At 39.7% G+C, this 14,083-nt stretch overlaps 1 protein-coding gene and 1 long non-coding RNA gene across 5 annotated transcripts in view; one reads left to right on the top strand and one right to left on the bottom strand.

Moving 5' to 3' along the window:
- Positions 1-14,083, top strand: part of MBP (myelin basic protein) — a 120,223-nt gene that overhangs the window by 94,148 nt on the left and 11,992 nt on the right. For all 4 annotated transcript variants that reach the window (XM_056331380.1, XM_056331381.1, XM_056331379.1 and 1 more), the window contains exon 4: positions 5,675-6,105. In XM_056331380.1, coding sequence (XP_056187355.1) covers positions 5,675-6,105 — 431 coding nt within the window. The remainder of the gene's footprint in view (positions 1-5,674; positions 6,106-14,083) is intronic.
- On the bottom strand, positions 7,031-7,240 carry LOC130145877 (uncharacterized). The gene is made up of 2 exons (XR_008820717.1): positions 7,142-7,240; positions 7,031-7,105 (listed from the first exon to the last, which is right to left on the bottom strand). It is a non-coding gene; the product is annotated as an uncharacterized LOC130145877 (long non-coding RNA).

Below are 14,083 nucleotides of genomic sequence, written 5' to 3'. Positions count from 1 at the left end.
CCCTTGTTAACTGCTTCATCAGATCAGTGTAGAAGTGTACTCAGCTCAGTGGAATGGAAACACCCTTACAACCTTTATTCTTGTCTGTAACAGCCTTATATGCTCTGTAAGGTCTAATGTATGCAGTGAGGGAAGAAAGTCAAAGGAGTGCATGTTATGCTTAGCAGATGGCTGCTCATTTTTGTGGCGGTTTGGTCTACAGCTTCGTTAGCCCATAGGAAAAGCTGAGTGTCTTGTGCAGAAAAATACTCTTCCTTCGGTTACTCTGGAGCTATAGAGAAAATTTGCCTTTGGGTGGAATTTTTTCCCTGAAAGTTATAAGCTTTGGCAAGGAGGAAGGAGGGCAGTGGGCTGTAGTGGAAGCAAACTCTTGGCTAACTGCAGTAGAAGTGTTAAACGCATGTGAATCTGTATTATGAGACACACTGGCATTTCTCTCTGCATTCGTTCTGTTAGCAAATGGGAAAAATCTTTGTGTAAAGGCTAAATGCACCGGCAGATTGGTTCTAGTTGTGTTCAGAGCTATGACCAACTGTTTGTTTCACAATTATGCTGCATGCCATCGATTCCAAACAGAAATATTTGTTCAAAATTCATTTCCAACAGTTTGACAAGCATCAGACAAACCCAGTAATTAGATCTGTGAAGTGAAATGTCTGATGGCATATTGCCTTCTAACCATATTAGTGAAGTTAGGCTGAGCACCACTTTTTGTCTGCAATCTCTTAGCATAATGAGGGTAAATAAAGATTTGCAGTTCAGATTTAACAATGCAGACATAATTCTTTCCTCCCTCTCTCCAAATACTTCTGTAGTGAAGCCTAATGGCTGTAGACAGTCCATTCTACTGTGAGCTGCGCTGCAGTGCAAGTCCAAGCCAGGAACTGGGTCGTACCTCTCGCTGGTGCTCAAGGGAGGCAGTGGAACCTCCTCAAGCATGTTGATTGGAAACTCCTGTAGTTTTTAAAGCCACTTGGCAAATGACCAGGAGATCCGCAGCCTTGTTTGCTGAACCTTTCTGCGCACCAGTTTACTGGTTTGCACCCATTCTCTCATCCCCTTTTCTCCTTTCCGTCTGATCAGTGGGTGCTCCCGCTGCATGCTGAGCCGTGCAGCACTCCTGGGTGCAGCGGCAGGGCTCTGGCTGGAAGTCAGGGCTCTGGCTGGAAGTCAGGGCTGGCCTTGCTGTTTCTGGTTGGATGACCAGCACCAGCCTGCAGGATGAACAGTTTTTGCAGCACTTTGCCTTTGATACTTGACACAGTTGAGCACCAAATAGTTGGATCCTTTTTCCAAGGAAATTCAGTGTTAAATTGGCCTGATTTTTATTTGATCCTGGCTCTTGTAGTAGGTTAGCGTGTAATTACTGCTGCATGTTCTGTCTCCTCATTTACACGTGCATCCAAAGCTCCATTGTCCCATCTACTCCAGAATGTTAGTTTGGGGTGAGGTGTGTGATAGTGCAGCAGAAGTGGAAGTGTGGCTTTGTAACAGTATCCAAAGACAGAGCTGAATTAGGGCTCCCAGCGGTGCCTTATGCTGTACTTCCTGCAAAACAATTCCTTAAAGGTCCTGTTTATGGAGAACTTCACCTCATGAAAAGGAAAGGCAAAATGTTGGGCAACAGTAGAGTTGGAACCCAGATATCCTCAACTGCAGCTTATATGTAAGTAATGATGGATGTGCTTTTTCTGACCTTTTCATTCTTTCAAATGTCCCGATATTGCCACGAATGTTACTAAAAGCCACATGTTGCAGAATAGTGGTTTTCAGCCTCTTAGATAATGCAGGGCAAACTGTTCCTGATACACTGCACATACACCTTGCTACTACAGCTTACTGAAGATCTTGAAATCTTAGGTGTTACAAAGCTGCGTAATTTTTAGGCGTGTCCTTTTGTTGTTCAAGTGACTAAACCCAGGTAAATCAGTACAAAATTCCAGATGTTTTACTTAATATTACCAGCATTTCCAGTAAACATACTGAAATACAGTTGACTCAGAATTGAGAACTTTACTGTATGATATCTAACTATCCAGTTGTCATCTTATAGAAGAGAAAGGACAAAAAAAATAGAAAAGGACAAATACAAGTTGTATTTCAAATACTGAAGAGCACTGCTTTATGAAGATGCATGACTTAATCTAAAATGAAAAGTTGACTCAAAAGGTCCCTAAAGTTAAGCGAAATAATTTTCATCTTTATACCCTAAGGCAGCCAAGAAAAAGGAAATCAGTGATCTGTCACAGCTGTCTTAGTTATGATAAAACATATTAAATATTTGGTGTTATAAATTTGATTAGTGTACTTTATGGTGTTTGTAACAAGTAAGTAACATTTAATTCTTAAGATTTTGTACAAATATTTAAGCTGCTCTTATGTACTATTACAATCATATTTTGCAGTACGCTGTGACTCTGTTGAACTGAGCCTCTCTTGAGAAGCCACGGAAGGGAAACATGCTTCAGCTTTTATCAGCTTCATTTTCCTCATTTATTTTACAGCATTTGTAGAGGGAGCAGCAGTAAGAATGTGAGAGGAATTACAAGTATCTGCAAGAAAGCAAGACTGGGAAGGAGTGGGAGGAGATGAAAAACTTGTAGTCCTTTTTTTAATTTTATTTTAACACATTAAAACTCTTGAACAACCTCTTTCCAGGTTGTCCTTTGCATGGAAGATGACTACAGGCTTTATATACAAGGAGGGGCTACCACAGTGACCAGTGAGAAATGGGCGGGTTGGGTTTAATATTGTTTCATTAACGACTGTTAAGAATTTTTAGTCCACCTATATTCCTTCATTTTGGGAGTCACTGTGTATAGAGGGAACAAATGGCTTGTTCGCTCTGACCAACATGCACAGGGAAAATCGTGCCAGCAGCAGGCTCCGGAGCTGCACAGGGCGAGGGGAAGTGGAAAGGTGGCGTTGCCTTTGGCAGTGGCCCTCAGCCACGCCTGCAGTGCCAAATCCCTGCATGGCATCTGGCTCCCTCCTGCTGCTTTTGGGTTAATGTGAGGATGTGCTTTTCTCATGGTCTCACTTGCACAGCTTTCAGTGACTTTACTCACTTAAATATGAATAGACAATGCTTTAATAGCCTTCTGCTAATGCCTATGGCAATGCGTTCTGCTGTACTGACTCTTCAACACATTTTAGAAGGGTTTAAAAAAAATAATGCCTGAAGACCTCTTCCTCCCTGGGCAGCTTTTTTTTAAATTAATTAACGACAGCGCTTCATCTTGCAGGGAGAAACAACAAAAAAAAAAAGCATATTGGTATCATATGGACAGCATTTATAATGGTTTTTAATAGAAGTTGTCTAAATACTTGTTTTTTAAATGAACAAATAAGCATATGTTTACACGCGCCATTAATTCTGGATATCCTTAAGACATTATTTAAAGTGATCTGTCTCGCTAGATGCACTTGAAGACTTTGAGTAGTTAGCTCAAATATTAACATCTCTCTGTTACATATTTTTAAGTATTAGAGAAGACTAGAGCATGCAGAAAATCCAGAGGAAAACTGAGATGTGTGCTTTCATTACTGAAATAAATCATACAGAAAGATTTCTACTTTATAGCTCACTGCGTGTGCATTGGGAGAAGCTACTTTTGTGGCACAAATACCCTTCTTTGCTGCTCACCAATACCCGTATTCACTGACACAAAGAACAACTGTTGTAAAAAATATTAGTATGCAGATGCTCTGGTGTTTTGTTAATGCATTTAATTATATACAATAGCTCTTTTGTTTGTTTTTCTTTTTCTGTCCTTGAATGGATTTGTATTATGGTATAGAATCTAGGTTTAGAGTTGCTGTTTAAAATCTTTTGCAGTATTAGAATGCTCATATATATCCATCTTAGTTTCTCTTTTGTTTGATTAAGAAAATAATTTTGGGACTTGAATAGTTTTTGATAAGTTTGAAACTATCTTTTCAGGAAAACCCCAATCCTGAAGCTGCCAAGAAGTATTTTCCTTTTCCATGCTGATGAGGTCTTCAGTGACCATTACCATAGGTTAAATCATTGCATTCCCAAGAAATACTTTCAGATGTCTTAACTGAAGAAAATTTTCTTGAAGTTCCTCAACATTTTCTAGGTAGTTTATACAGAAGAAAGAAAAAAAGTTACACAGCAAAACTGCACATTACATTATTCTATGAAAAACTGTAGCAGACTGACTGATTACAACAAATTGTAACCTAATTACCAGTATATATTTGCTGAGGCCATCATTGCTGTCTTGTGTCATTATCCATAAAATTATTTCAGATTTATTCTCAGCCTGAAAAAAGGTTTCTTTAGTGCCCTGTGGGTGGGCGAAATCATAAAATGACTACGTCAAGTCGAAAATTGCTCTGGTGAATCAGCAAAATACTTGAACCCAGAGTACTTTGAAAACGTAGGTCTTTGCCAGATCCTATCCCTCCCACGGCAACAAGGACCAAATCGAATGGGGATGTAATGAGGTAACTAGAGGACCCTAAAGGTAACATCTGACTAAGTGCTACTTGTGAAATTTTTGAGCCCAGTTAACTGCAAAAGACATTTCTGACAGAGAGTGAGTGTGTGGGAGGTGTCTGCTCTGAAGGTTGCTTCTCAGGCAATGACCTAGTAATATTCTTTTGGTATTTTGTGGAGATAAGACATATTCCTCAGTGGGCGCAGTTTCCATTAGAACAGTACGAGTAATAGTATAGACTAATAAAACCCTCCATAAATCTTTTTGTCACTGATAGAAGGAGCTACTACAGGTTCGGTGTTAAAGTGTGCTGCAGCTGATTCTTTTCAGGTATTTTACTGTGGGCTTCAGAACACAACTGTGGAGAAAGCAGCAGACATCTCACACCATAGAGGTCTGTCTCTGCACCTTTCTTGCCTAAAAGCTCATCGGTTTCTGATAATTGTTTTTGTCAAGATCTCACAAGCACTAAATGCAAATCAGACAGTTTTGCTATAGGCCTTCAGCATCAGTGCTAGGACGTCGTGTGCCGAGTTTCAGGACCGTATATGGAGAAAAACTGTCATGGGAGGCCAAGCAGAAATTGCAGTTTAGTGTTCTTTGCCTTTTTTAAAGTGAATACAATTTAAACAGTGAAAAAAGCCTCCCCTCGTTTAACTTCAATATCAATCAATCAAGTGTGAGTAAGGGATTCCAGATGGGGACTAAACCTTCAGGTACAAAAGCTCTGACATTATGGAGAGGGAGCCTGCACTTCAGAAGGCACAGTCCTGCAGTGTCGCTGTAGTTATTTATTGGGTGGTTTTTCCTGTTTTGGAGAAAAATGGCACCATTTTAGAGTTGTAGTCCTCAAGGGAAAGTACGGGAATTCTGACTGTTCACTGAAAGCCTCCTCATCAGTGAGACTCCCATGCAAATAAAGTTAGTTTCAGTTGTGCTTCGAACAACCTATTGATCTATTTAGAAATGTGTTCAATGAAAAAACCACCTAGAACTACTGCAAATTTTGTGTGAGAACATCATCCTGGTTTCAGTTCCAAGATAGCTTAATGTTCTTAAAGGCTGGTAGAGAACATAGTTTCATTACAACTGCACATATTACGGGTTTTGTATGAAATGAGCATCTCAAGGCAAGGGAATGAAAGCAGCATTGTTCCAGGGCTGTTTTTCACAGGCCTGTATTCATATCTCATCCTTGTTGTTTGCAGGAGAGGCAGATGTGAACCAGAACAATGGGACCTCCACGAAGAGCCCAGCGGTGACAGACTCCAAAGGCACAGCAGACCCGAAGAATGCCTGGCCTGAGGCCAACCCAGCTGACACAACTGGTCGCCCCCACTTGATCCGCCTCTTTTCCCGAGATGCCCCAGGAAGAGAGGACAACACCTTCAAAGATCGGCCCTCAGAGTCAGACGAGCTACAGACCATCCAAGAGGACAGTGCAGCAGCTTCAGAGAATTCGGATTTGATGGCTTCACAAAAACGCTCCTCTTTCCGGCACGGATCAAAAATGGCATCTGCAAGCACTACAGACCATGCTAGACACGGATCGCCAAGGCACAGAGACTCGGGTCTACTTGACTCGCTGGGCAGATTCTTTGGAGGTGAAAGACATGTTCCCCGGCGGGGCTCGGGCAAGGTGAGCTCTGAGGAGTAGAGAACTGCACAGCTACAGCAAAATAAAGTACAATTAAAAAGGAAGGGGGGGGGGGACACGACTAAAACTGCTACAATGCAAGAGTTGACTTAGCCAGCAAGATAGTACTTGCAGATGTGTAACTTAATGTTTGGCTTTAAACTGAAAACAACAACAAAAAAACCAAGTGGAGCTATTCTGGGTAGTAACAAGGAGTATTAGAAATCCAGGTGGCTTTAGAAATGTTACTGAGAGAAATTTTTATGAACATTTAATATGGTACATTGTATGCATTTGTATGCTGTGCCATTTAGAGAAACTTCAGTCTGCTTTTGTGTGTTCTTAAATATCTGCAAAATGGAGCTGGATGACAGCACTAAATGCAAGACAATCTCCATGTAGTTTGGGGGATGGGACAGACTTGGAAATAGATGTTAGGGGTGAAAAAAACCCCACAACTGTGGCCAGATTCTCAGCCTGCTGGCGCAAGAGCATGTTTTAAGGTGGGCAATAGCATTGCTGAGGAGATGGCTTGACAGATAGCTTCTGAACTCCAGGTGTACAAACAGTCCAGCTGCTTTTACTCTGGCAAGAAGCGAGGATTTATATTCCGAGCATTTCATGTTAGAAATTGTGTAACAAGCCATTTATTCATTATGAATTGAAAACAAGGTATTGACGAAAGACTATTACTTGAATTCTTTCCTTTTCCAGGATTAACCTGCCGCCTCTGACGGCATGTTAGTTCAGTGCTGTGAGTGGCAAAGTTTGAGATATTTTTACTGTCCCCTTTGCCATGTAACGATAAGTGGAATCTTGTGTTTGTGTGTTCGCACACTACATAAGCATTTGAACGGAACTACCCTAGGGGCTGTAAAACCTTTGTTTTTGCTGAATATGTTGTCTGATCCAGTTGCTCAAGTTGTGCGTTGCAAAAAAAAAAAAAAAAAAAAATGGTCATAGTTGCTGACTAGGCCCAAATTTTTCACTAACCTTTGACAACCTTTGCCGTCTGTTCAGTAGCTCTAGCTTTGACAACCTTTGCTGTCTGTGCAGTAGCTCTAGCTTGTGATACCTGCCAGGATGGGTCATCAGGTACAGCTTTCCCAAATCGGCTGTCTCATAGTGTTGCACTCTGTGTGGTTTAACAATGATTTATCATCTATATGACAGCTGCAGAGCTGTGAAGTACACTGACAGCCTGTACCTGGAAGCACAGTGTATAATAGGCCTTCCCTAAAGAGTTGTAATATATAGACCAGTGGGTGAAAAATACTCTAGAAACTAAAAGCAGAAGCCAGTACTATGCAAGCTGTGTATTTTGGTCTTTTTGTTTCTCACATTTACAAACTGGGGCCTGTAATGCTTATGACAAAGATTTAGCAATTATGCAGTTGTTTTTGTAAGTAATGTTCATACGTGCAACAAACAGTTGCTGTGAGAATGAAGAAAACCACTTTTCTGCAAATACCACAGACTGTTCCCAGCACTGCTATTTTCTGGAATCTGGTTGGCCAGCTCAACTCTTGCTGTTTTATTCATATACTATGTTACTCAATGAAAAATGGTATATGAAATGCTCTTTATACACCAAGGAAACAATACCAAAAACTTAAGATTCTGCATACAGAATATAGAGAGGTATGTAAATTCTTGCTTAGCAATAAAATAAACCAACCAACTCATTTTTTAGTAGAGATGACTTAAAAAATGACTGCAAGTTGTACAGATTCTGTATTTCATCCTTTGGCATGAACACAATTGCTATGATTCGAAGATCTCTATGTAATTATGTATGCGAAGACAGGATATCATCTGTCTTACCTCTGCTGTTCAGTAAACTTATTTCGAAGCACTTAAATGTCTGCAAAACAGTACAGAATTATGGACAATACTAACTTTTTTTTTTAACCTAGCACAAGTAGTATTTTTAAGAACAGCTAGATACAATGCTACAGAGTCTTGACTTGCAGATCTCAGCTGGAAGCACAGAGAAGTTTCTATTACCTTGGCAAAACTCAGTCATATTGGCCCTAGAAGTCCTAAAGCATCTCTAGCACTATTTCACACAATGATAATACTGATGCATGAAAAATGTCCTAGGAAGCTCTCTTGTAGGAGGGCTTCAGTGCAGAAAATATTGAACAAGTGGCACAGACAGTTATTTCAACTATTATTTATTTAACCTTTGAATCAATGCCTTCAGGTTTCCTGTATCAAGGAAGGCTTGTGGTGTCATTTATTTATACATGTGTATACAGAGGAAGTGTAGATGGCTAATAGTCTTATTTGTGCTTAAACCCTAAACACCTGTCACTTGCTGAATTTTGTAGAGCGTCAAGAGTACTGATAATGAAGGTGTTAATGGGTGAGCTGAAATAAAGTCCCTTTGCAGTTTTCCAGACTCCACTAAGTAAACAAGTCTTAGCTAAATGAGATACCATGAAAAGCACCTTAAACGATGAAATTCATAAGGCTTGAAATTGAAAAGTTCCTAGAGCTGCAGTTTTCATTAGCTTGCACTTGTTTCTGATCATTTTTTGAAGCATTTCAAAGCAATTCTGCAGCTGCCTCTCTTGCAATCTTCCTTTTTCAGCCAGCCTGTGCCCCAGTGGGAGCGTCCATCTCATCTACCCACACCAGCAAGCACTGGAATGCAAGGACAACACTTGCTCTTTGTACAGATTTAGGGCTGACATTCAAGCAAAACACATTATAAATTCTTTGTGGAGGCATTTTCATCTTGCATCCATAGCTGAAAAGTACATTAATGAATAATACTCACTGTTGTGCAGGGAAAGGTAGGGTAGGAACAAAGCAGGGACTGTTTCATCGCCTCCTTTTCTCCTGTGGAGCAGGTTCTTCCTTACCCTGGAATTCTAAAGTTACATTAAAAGTGTATGGGAGTCCCACGGGAGTAAATAAAAATAGAAATACTGGCATATACAGAAATACTCCTCCTCCTCTAAGAGGGCAGCAAATGCATTTGCCATTGTTCCCCCAACCCCTGCCCCATCAAGATTTGAGATAACTGAAACTCAAATGAAAGACAGCTTGAATTTTGTACCTTTAAGGATTTTTTTAAGGTAGAATATTCCAAACAAAGCTAGTGTTGTGCACAGCATAAACTTTACGGTATTAAGAATTTAAAAGGGTGACAGAAACTGCACTGCAGACATTTTAAAAAGCATGCAAGAGTGTAGTGTAACTATAAATTATTCCCTTTCTAATCTTACATTTATCTAAACATTTGTAAAGCATGTAAGAAAGTTTGTTAAAACGATCGAGTCTTTCTTATGCCTCCTAGATATTAATCTGTATTCAATTTCAAAATGTACCGAGTGCTGTTTTGTTTCTTTTATGCAGTTGTTTATGCTTTTGTAATTCTTTTGGTTATATTTTTTTTTTCTACTAAAGTTTGCACTGTGAAACAAAAACTTTCCAGTCCTGGTTTAACATCATGCATTAACGTACTAAACTTTAAACTACATTTGTGACACACATGCAACAAATCAAAACATTGTGAGTGACAGTAAATAGGCTGAGGCCAGACTTGGTGAAAGAAAGTTTTTCTTTTACATTTTGCTTCAGTTTTGTATGCAGTCTTCTCATGTTCTCCTGTTGCCTGTATGAAGCCTTGCTCCTGTATTTCTTTCCCAATATATAAGTGTTTGGGTACAAGAAATATGGAAGGTGGACACAGGGCTTCTCCTTCCTACAGACAGGTACAAGGTGTGAGCAGTACTGGGCTGAAGTTCTTCTCAAGTTGAGCAGAACCATGGTTTAGGATCAGCATTTCTGAAAAAAAGCAGTTCTAAACTCACCCCAGAGTTAAGCAGTTCTGTAACGGGGACCAACAAAAAGGGTTGTGATAAACATGCACAGGCAATGCATTTAGGGACCACGGTTTTAAATAACAACATAGTCAGATAACATTAATCAGAATATCCAGGCATCTTTTTTCTTTTTGCACTTGAACTCTATTCACGTTTCTTGTGCAAGCTTTAATGTATACTACAGCACCGTGGAGACTTTGAAAAGTAGTTAAATCAATGGTAGTCTTGACTAGTATACGATGTGATTTAAGTAAATACTTACTGTGATTTTTATTTCCAAGTCTTAGTTTTCAGGGAGTGGTATTGCTCGTGATAAATTGTTTTATAAAACCTGCTGTCCAAGCAATATGCTTGTAAAATTTTTTTTATATGGTTTATGGTGATTGTAACAATAATTTTGTTTTAATCTTTTGCTTTATATGTGCTTTATGTATTCATTAAACTGTTTACATCACAAAACCGGTGTACTAATGCTTTAATTTGTTTTCAGTACTTTAATCCATTAACAGAAGTTGCAACAAACTACTTGGTAGTACATGATGGGGTTTCAGATCATTAAAGGAGGCTGTATGTCCTTCTGCAAAGTTCAGTTAGAACAGTTTACTGGACAGAAATCAATAAAGCTTGCCTTCTGTAAGGGAATGACTAGGTTTTCAATAATGAAGCCACTGCATCTGGTGTTCTTGCTTTATGATAATGGAAACTGGACCTAGCCCCAATCGTTCATAGCAGGTAGTAATGAACGACCTAAAAATTAATTTGTGTATCAACTGCCAGTTTGATTAAAGCTCATTTCATTTGTATGGTAGGCCTCTGAGCGCTTTAGATTTGACTGTATTAAAAAACAGTAAATTGTGCAAAACAAGCAAGTATCAACAGGTGAGTACCACATAGCACATCCCAAGTAGAGGGCTTAGGAGCCAACATTATACAGGACTGATTTTAATATGTTCATTTCACACACGTATGACCATATACGTGTTATACATCCTTAATAATTGACATAGTATTAGTTCCATTGCATTATCTCTTGCATTTTCAAGGAAGTTACTCCTTGAAGCAATTATTACAAACTATAAGAGGAAGGAATTCGGAACTCAGACTGGGGTAAACGCTCTGTAAGTGACGCTTAGAAGAGCAAGTTAACATCACTGTGTTAGTGATGCTTTGTGCTCAGCCCAGCAGCAGCGGCACGGCAGGAGGGCTTGTTCAGAAATGGGATGAAATAGTTGGGGGTCACGGATTTGTATTGGAAGTTGAAGAATCATGACCGGGTAGACAGGAAAAACCTATGCGCCCCACTGCTTTTGCTGTCTTATATGGTGTCTTTTTGCCTCTGAAGTTGAGAAATTTATTTAGTAACATGTTTAGGCTAAAATACTAATTAATCAACTGAAGCATTTTAAAGATCACTTTTTCTAATCGGTCTATAGCAAAGAAGATTTCCCCTTTTCATTAAACTTCTAAAAGTATCTTCCTGTTCAGTCTTTGCTACACTATTTCTAGATTCTTCTATCCACCAGTATACTGGTGGATATATATATATAATACGGATATATAATAATAATAATCTGTTTAAGAAAGACCTAAGAGCACGCTCTGAGGAGGAGCTCCAAGGATTCTCCGGAGCGCTTGGTGAAGTTGCGGGCTCGCCCATAGGCTTTGCCTGTGCCTCGGCACAGGGGCAGCACAGAGCCACGGCCACGGGAGAGGCAGCGGCAGCAGCTCTGGGGTCTTTTGGAGGGAGCCGACCTTGGCTGTTCGGCAGCAATTCCTCCGTTTTTCAACTGCCCAGTACCACAGCCCAGCTGAGAATAAGGTCTGGATTTAATTTTACTATGCTGCACCCCAGGGGGGTGTTTGTTTAAACAAGTGGGAGGGGCAGGCAGGAACCCCCAAACTCACGTAACGGTCAAATGGATGTATTAAAAATTTAGCATGAGGATTTTCTCTACCTAACATCAGATTTTTCTCATTGTATTTATACAAACCAAACTTAACAATAAGGAATAGCTTTCTATTAAAATCTGTTAAGGGGTGGTGGTGGTGTTTCCCATCACATAAATTAGCTCCTTGCAAATGAACTGCATTATCCTTAGCACTTTCCATCCTAAAATGCCACAATTAATGACTTTCATCTTCAGCCGTTCTGAGACTGCCCAATGGTAAATGCTGCCCAATGGAAAATTGAGGCAAAAGTTAATAGATTTTTTCCTGACCTTGTCTTGTACCCTCCATCACATACCATTAGCGACAACTGCTGGATTGCATCTTATGTACTGACGCAAAATACCTCACACCTTGCTGAAATGGCCTCCAGTTAGACTAGGCAGGTTCCGTTACTCATTTCACTCTGAATAGTTACTTGGGTTTATTTCTGAGCTACACAAGAAATCCCCCGCTGCCATTTTCAGGTGCTTTTACTGAATTTCTTACAAAGCAATTTCAAAAAATGTTTAAAAAATGTTTATAAAATGTACTGAGTTACTGCTGCAGACCCACTATGAGCCTTAGCTATGGTTCACCTTTTGCTTATCACGGATCTACTTTTTCACATCTGATGTACCATACAATTCACATGCCTTGGCAACTGTACAAGCCCAGGCTTTGGGTGGTCCATCTGCTCCCATGTTATACTGACTACGTTACTAGAAATTTTACCTCCGAGGGATAGTATTTGGTTCAAAGAAATAAGCTATTAACCATGCCATGTCTAATTACTTTCTAATGGTAAACTCTCCTTACTATTCTGCTCTCCCCAAGTTACGCTGATGTAGGCAATAGTACTTTCAGCAATTTGTACGAGTTCAGCTGGGCATCTGCTTACCTATTAAAGGCAGAAAAGCAAGAAAATTGTGCCAATCCCTTCAAAGATGAGAACTGATAAAATGGTTTGCAGGTGGGTGAGTGTGTGCAACCTGGGAGAAGAAATGTGTGTTTCGCAGAAATTAAAGAGGAGAAAAGCATTGCTACAACCTTATTTCTGGCCAGCAGCTGTAAAGCAATAGTGTACATCTGGAATTTATAGTTTTGTGTTCCAAATAATTTAAATTATTATTACAAATTATATATTAATATAATTAATATTATAATTATTGTATGAGCTTCTTGACTATGTGAAAACGGTAGGAAACAGGCCTTTTTATAATTTTTAAAAATTTTTGCTTTCTTACTAGTAGCCATACACACAATGTTACGTTCTGTTGCTGTAGCAGCACCCACAGCTGCATCTCCACCAAACACACAGACTATCAGAAATTCATAATTTTGAATATTAGTCTATCACGTCTTTCATTCTTGGGCATGTGCAATTAAATCATAAAGGCTATGAATCTGTTGGTAGCAGAAGCTACCCCGGAAACTACCCTGAGAATACCTACTAGCCAAAAATCTGTTTTTGGCTGGGGTGATCACTGTCAAAACAAAACCAACCCAAAATGCCAAAGGCTTGCACTGGGTTTCTGTGGTGGATGTCTATGGTGATACCAACTTCATAAAATGGCACAGAGGACAACACCGAATATGCACCAGAGACTGTGTCCAAGCATGTGAAGAACCTCTGACATGAAGAATATTCTAATAAAGTGATGAATGCTAGGCAGAAAAATGCTTCAGAAAAGCAAAGCTAAATTAAAGCATCAGGTTTTGCCCCTGAAACCATTTATCAAGCACCACAACAACAGAATAAATTGGACACAGAGAAAAACCCACAGTGTGATGGCACCAGTGTCTCAGTGGGACCCATCATAAAACAGAACTACCCTGAACAACTGCCCTGATTCTTCTTCCCCTCAGTAATTTTTTCCTCTCACCTTTTAGTTTGTGAACCCTAATTATCAAGGCACAACTAAGGAGTAAGGGGATTATGGACAAATGTGGTTCTGGATTATCATTACCACTTGCCTCTCGTGATAGTCAGTGTTCTCCATTGTTTCCTTCTTCATCTTCTCATCTTTCTTGGGTTTCTTACGTTTCAGTCATCTCTAGTCTTTCTTCCCATGTTTTTTATTCCCATCTTTCTGCTAAGATGTTCATCTGTTTTCCTGCTTTTTGTTCACCACCTGTTTCTAGACAAAGATTGTATTAATGATCTCAACACAACAGTAGAAGGCAAAATCTCTTGCAGAATCGCCTGGACTCCACAG

The sequence above is a fragment of the Falco biarmicus genome, chromosome 3 (assembly GCF_023638135.1).
Source record: "Falco biarmicus isolate bFalBia1 chromosome 3, bFalBia1.pri, whole genome shotgun sequence".
Classification (NCBI taxonomy): domain Eukaryota; kingdom Metazoa; phylum Chordata; class Aves; order Falconiformes; family Falconidae; genus Falco; species Falco biarmicus.
The sequence above is the reverse complement of the archived record's forward strand: the minus strand, read 5'-3'. Positions and strand labels throughout refer to the sequence as shown.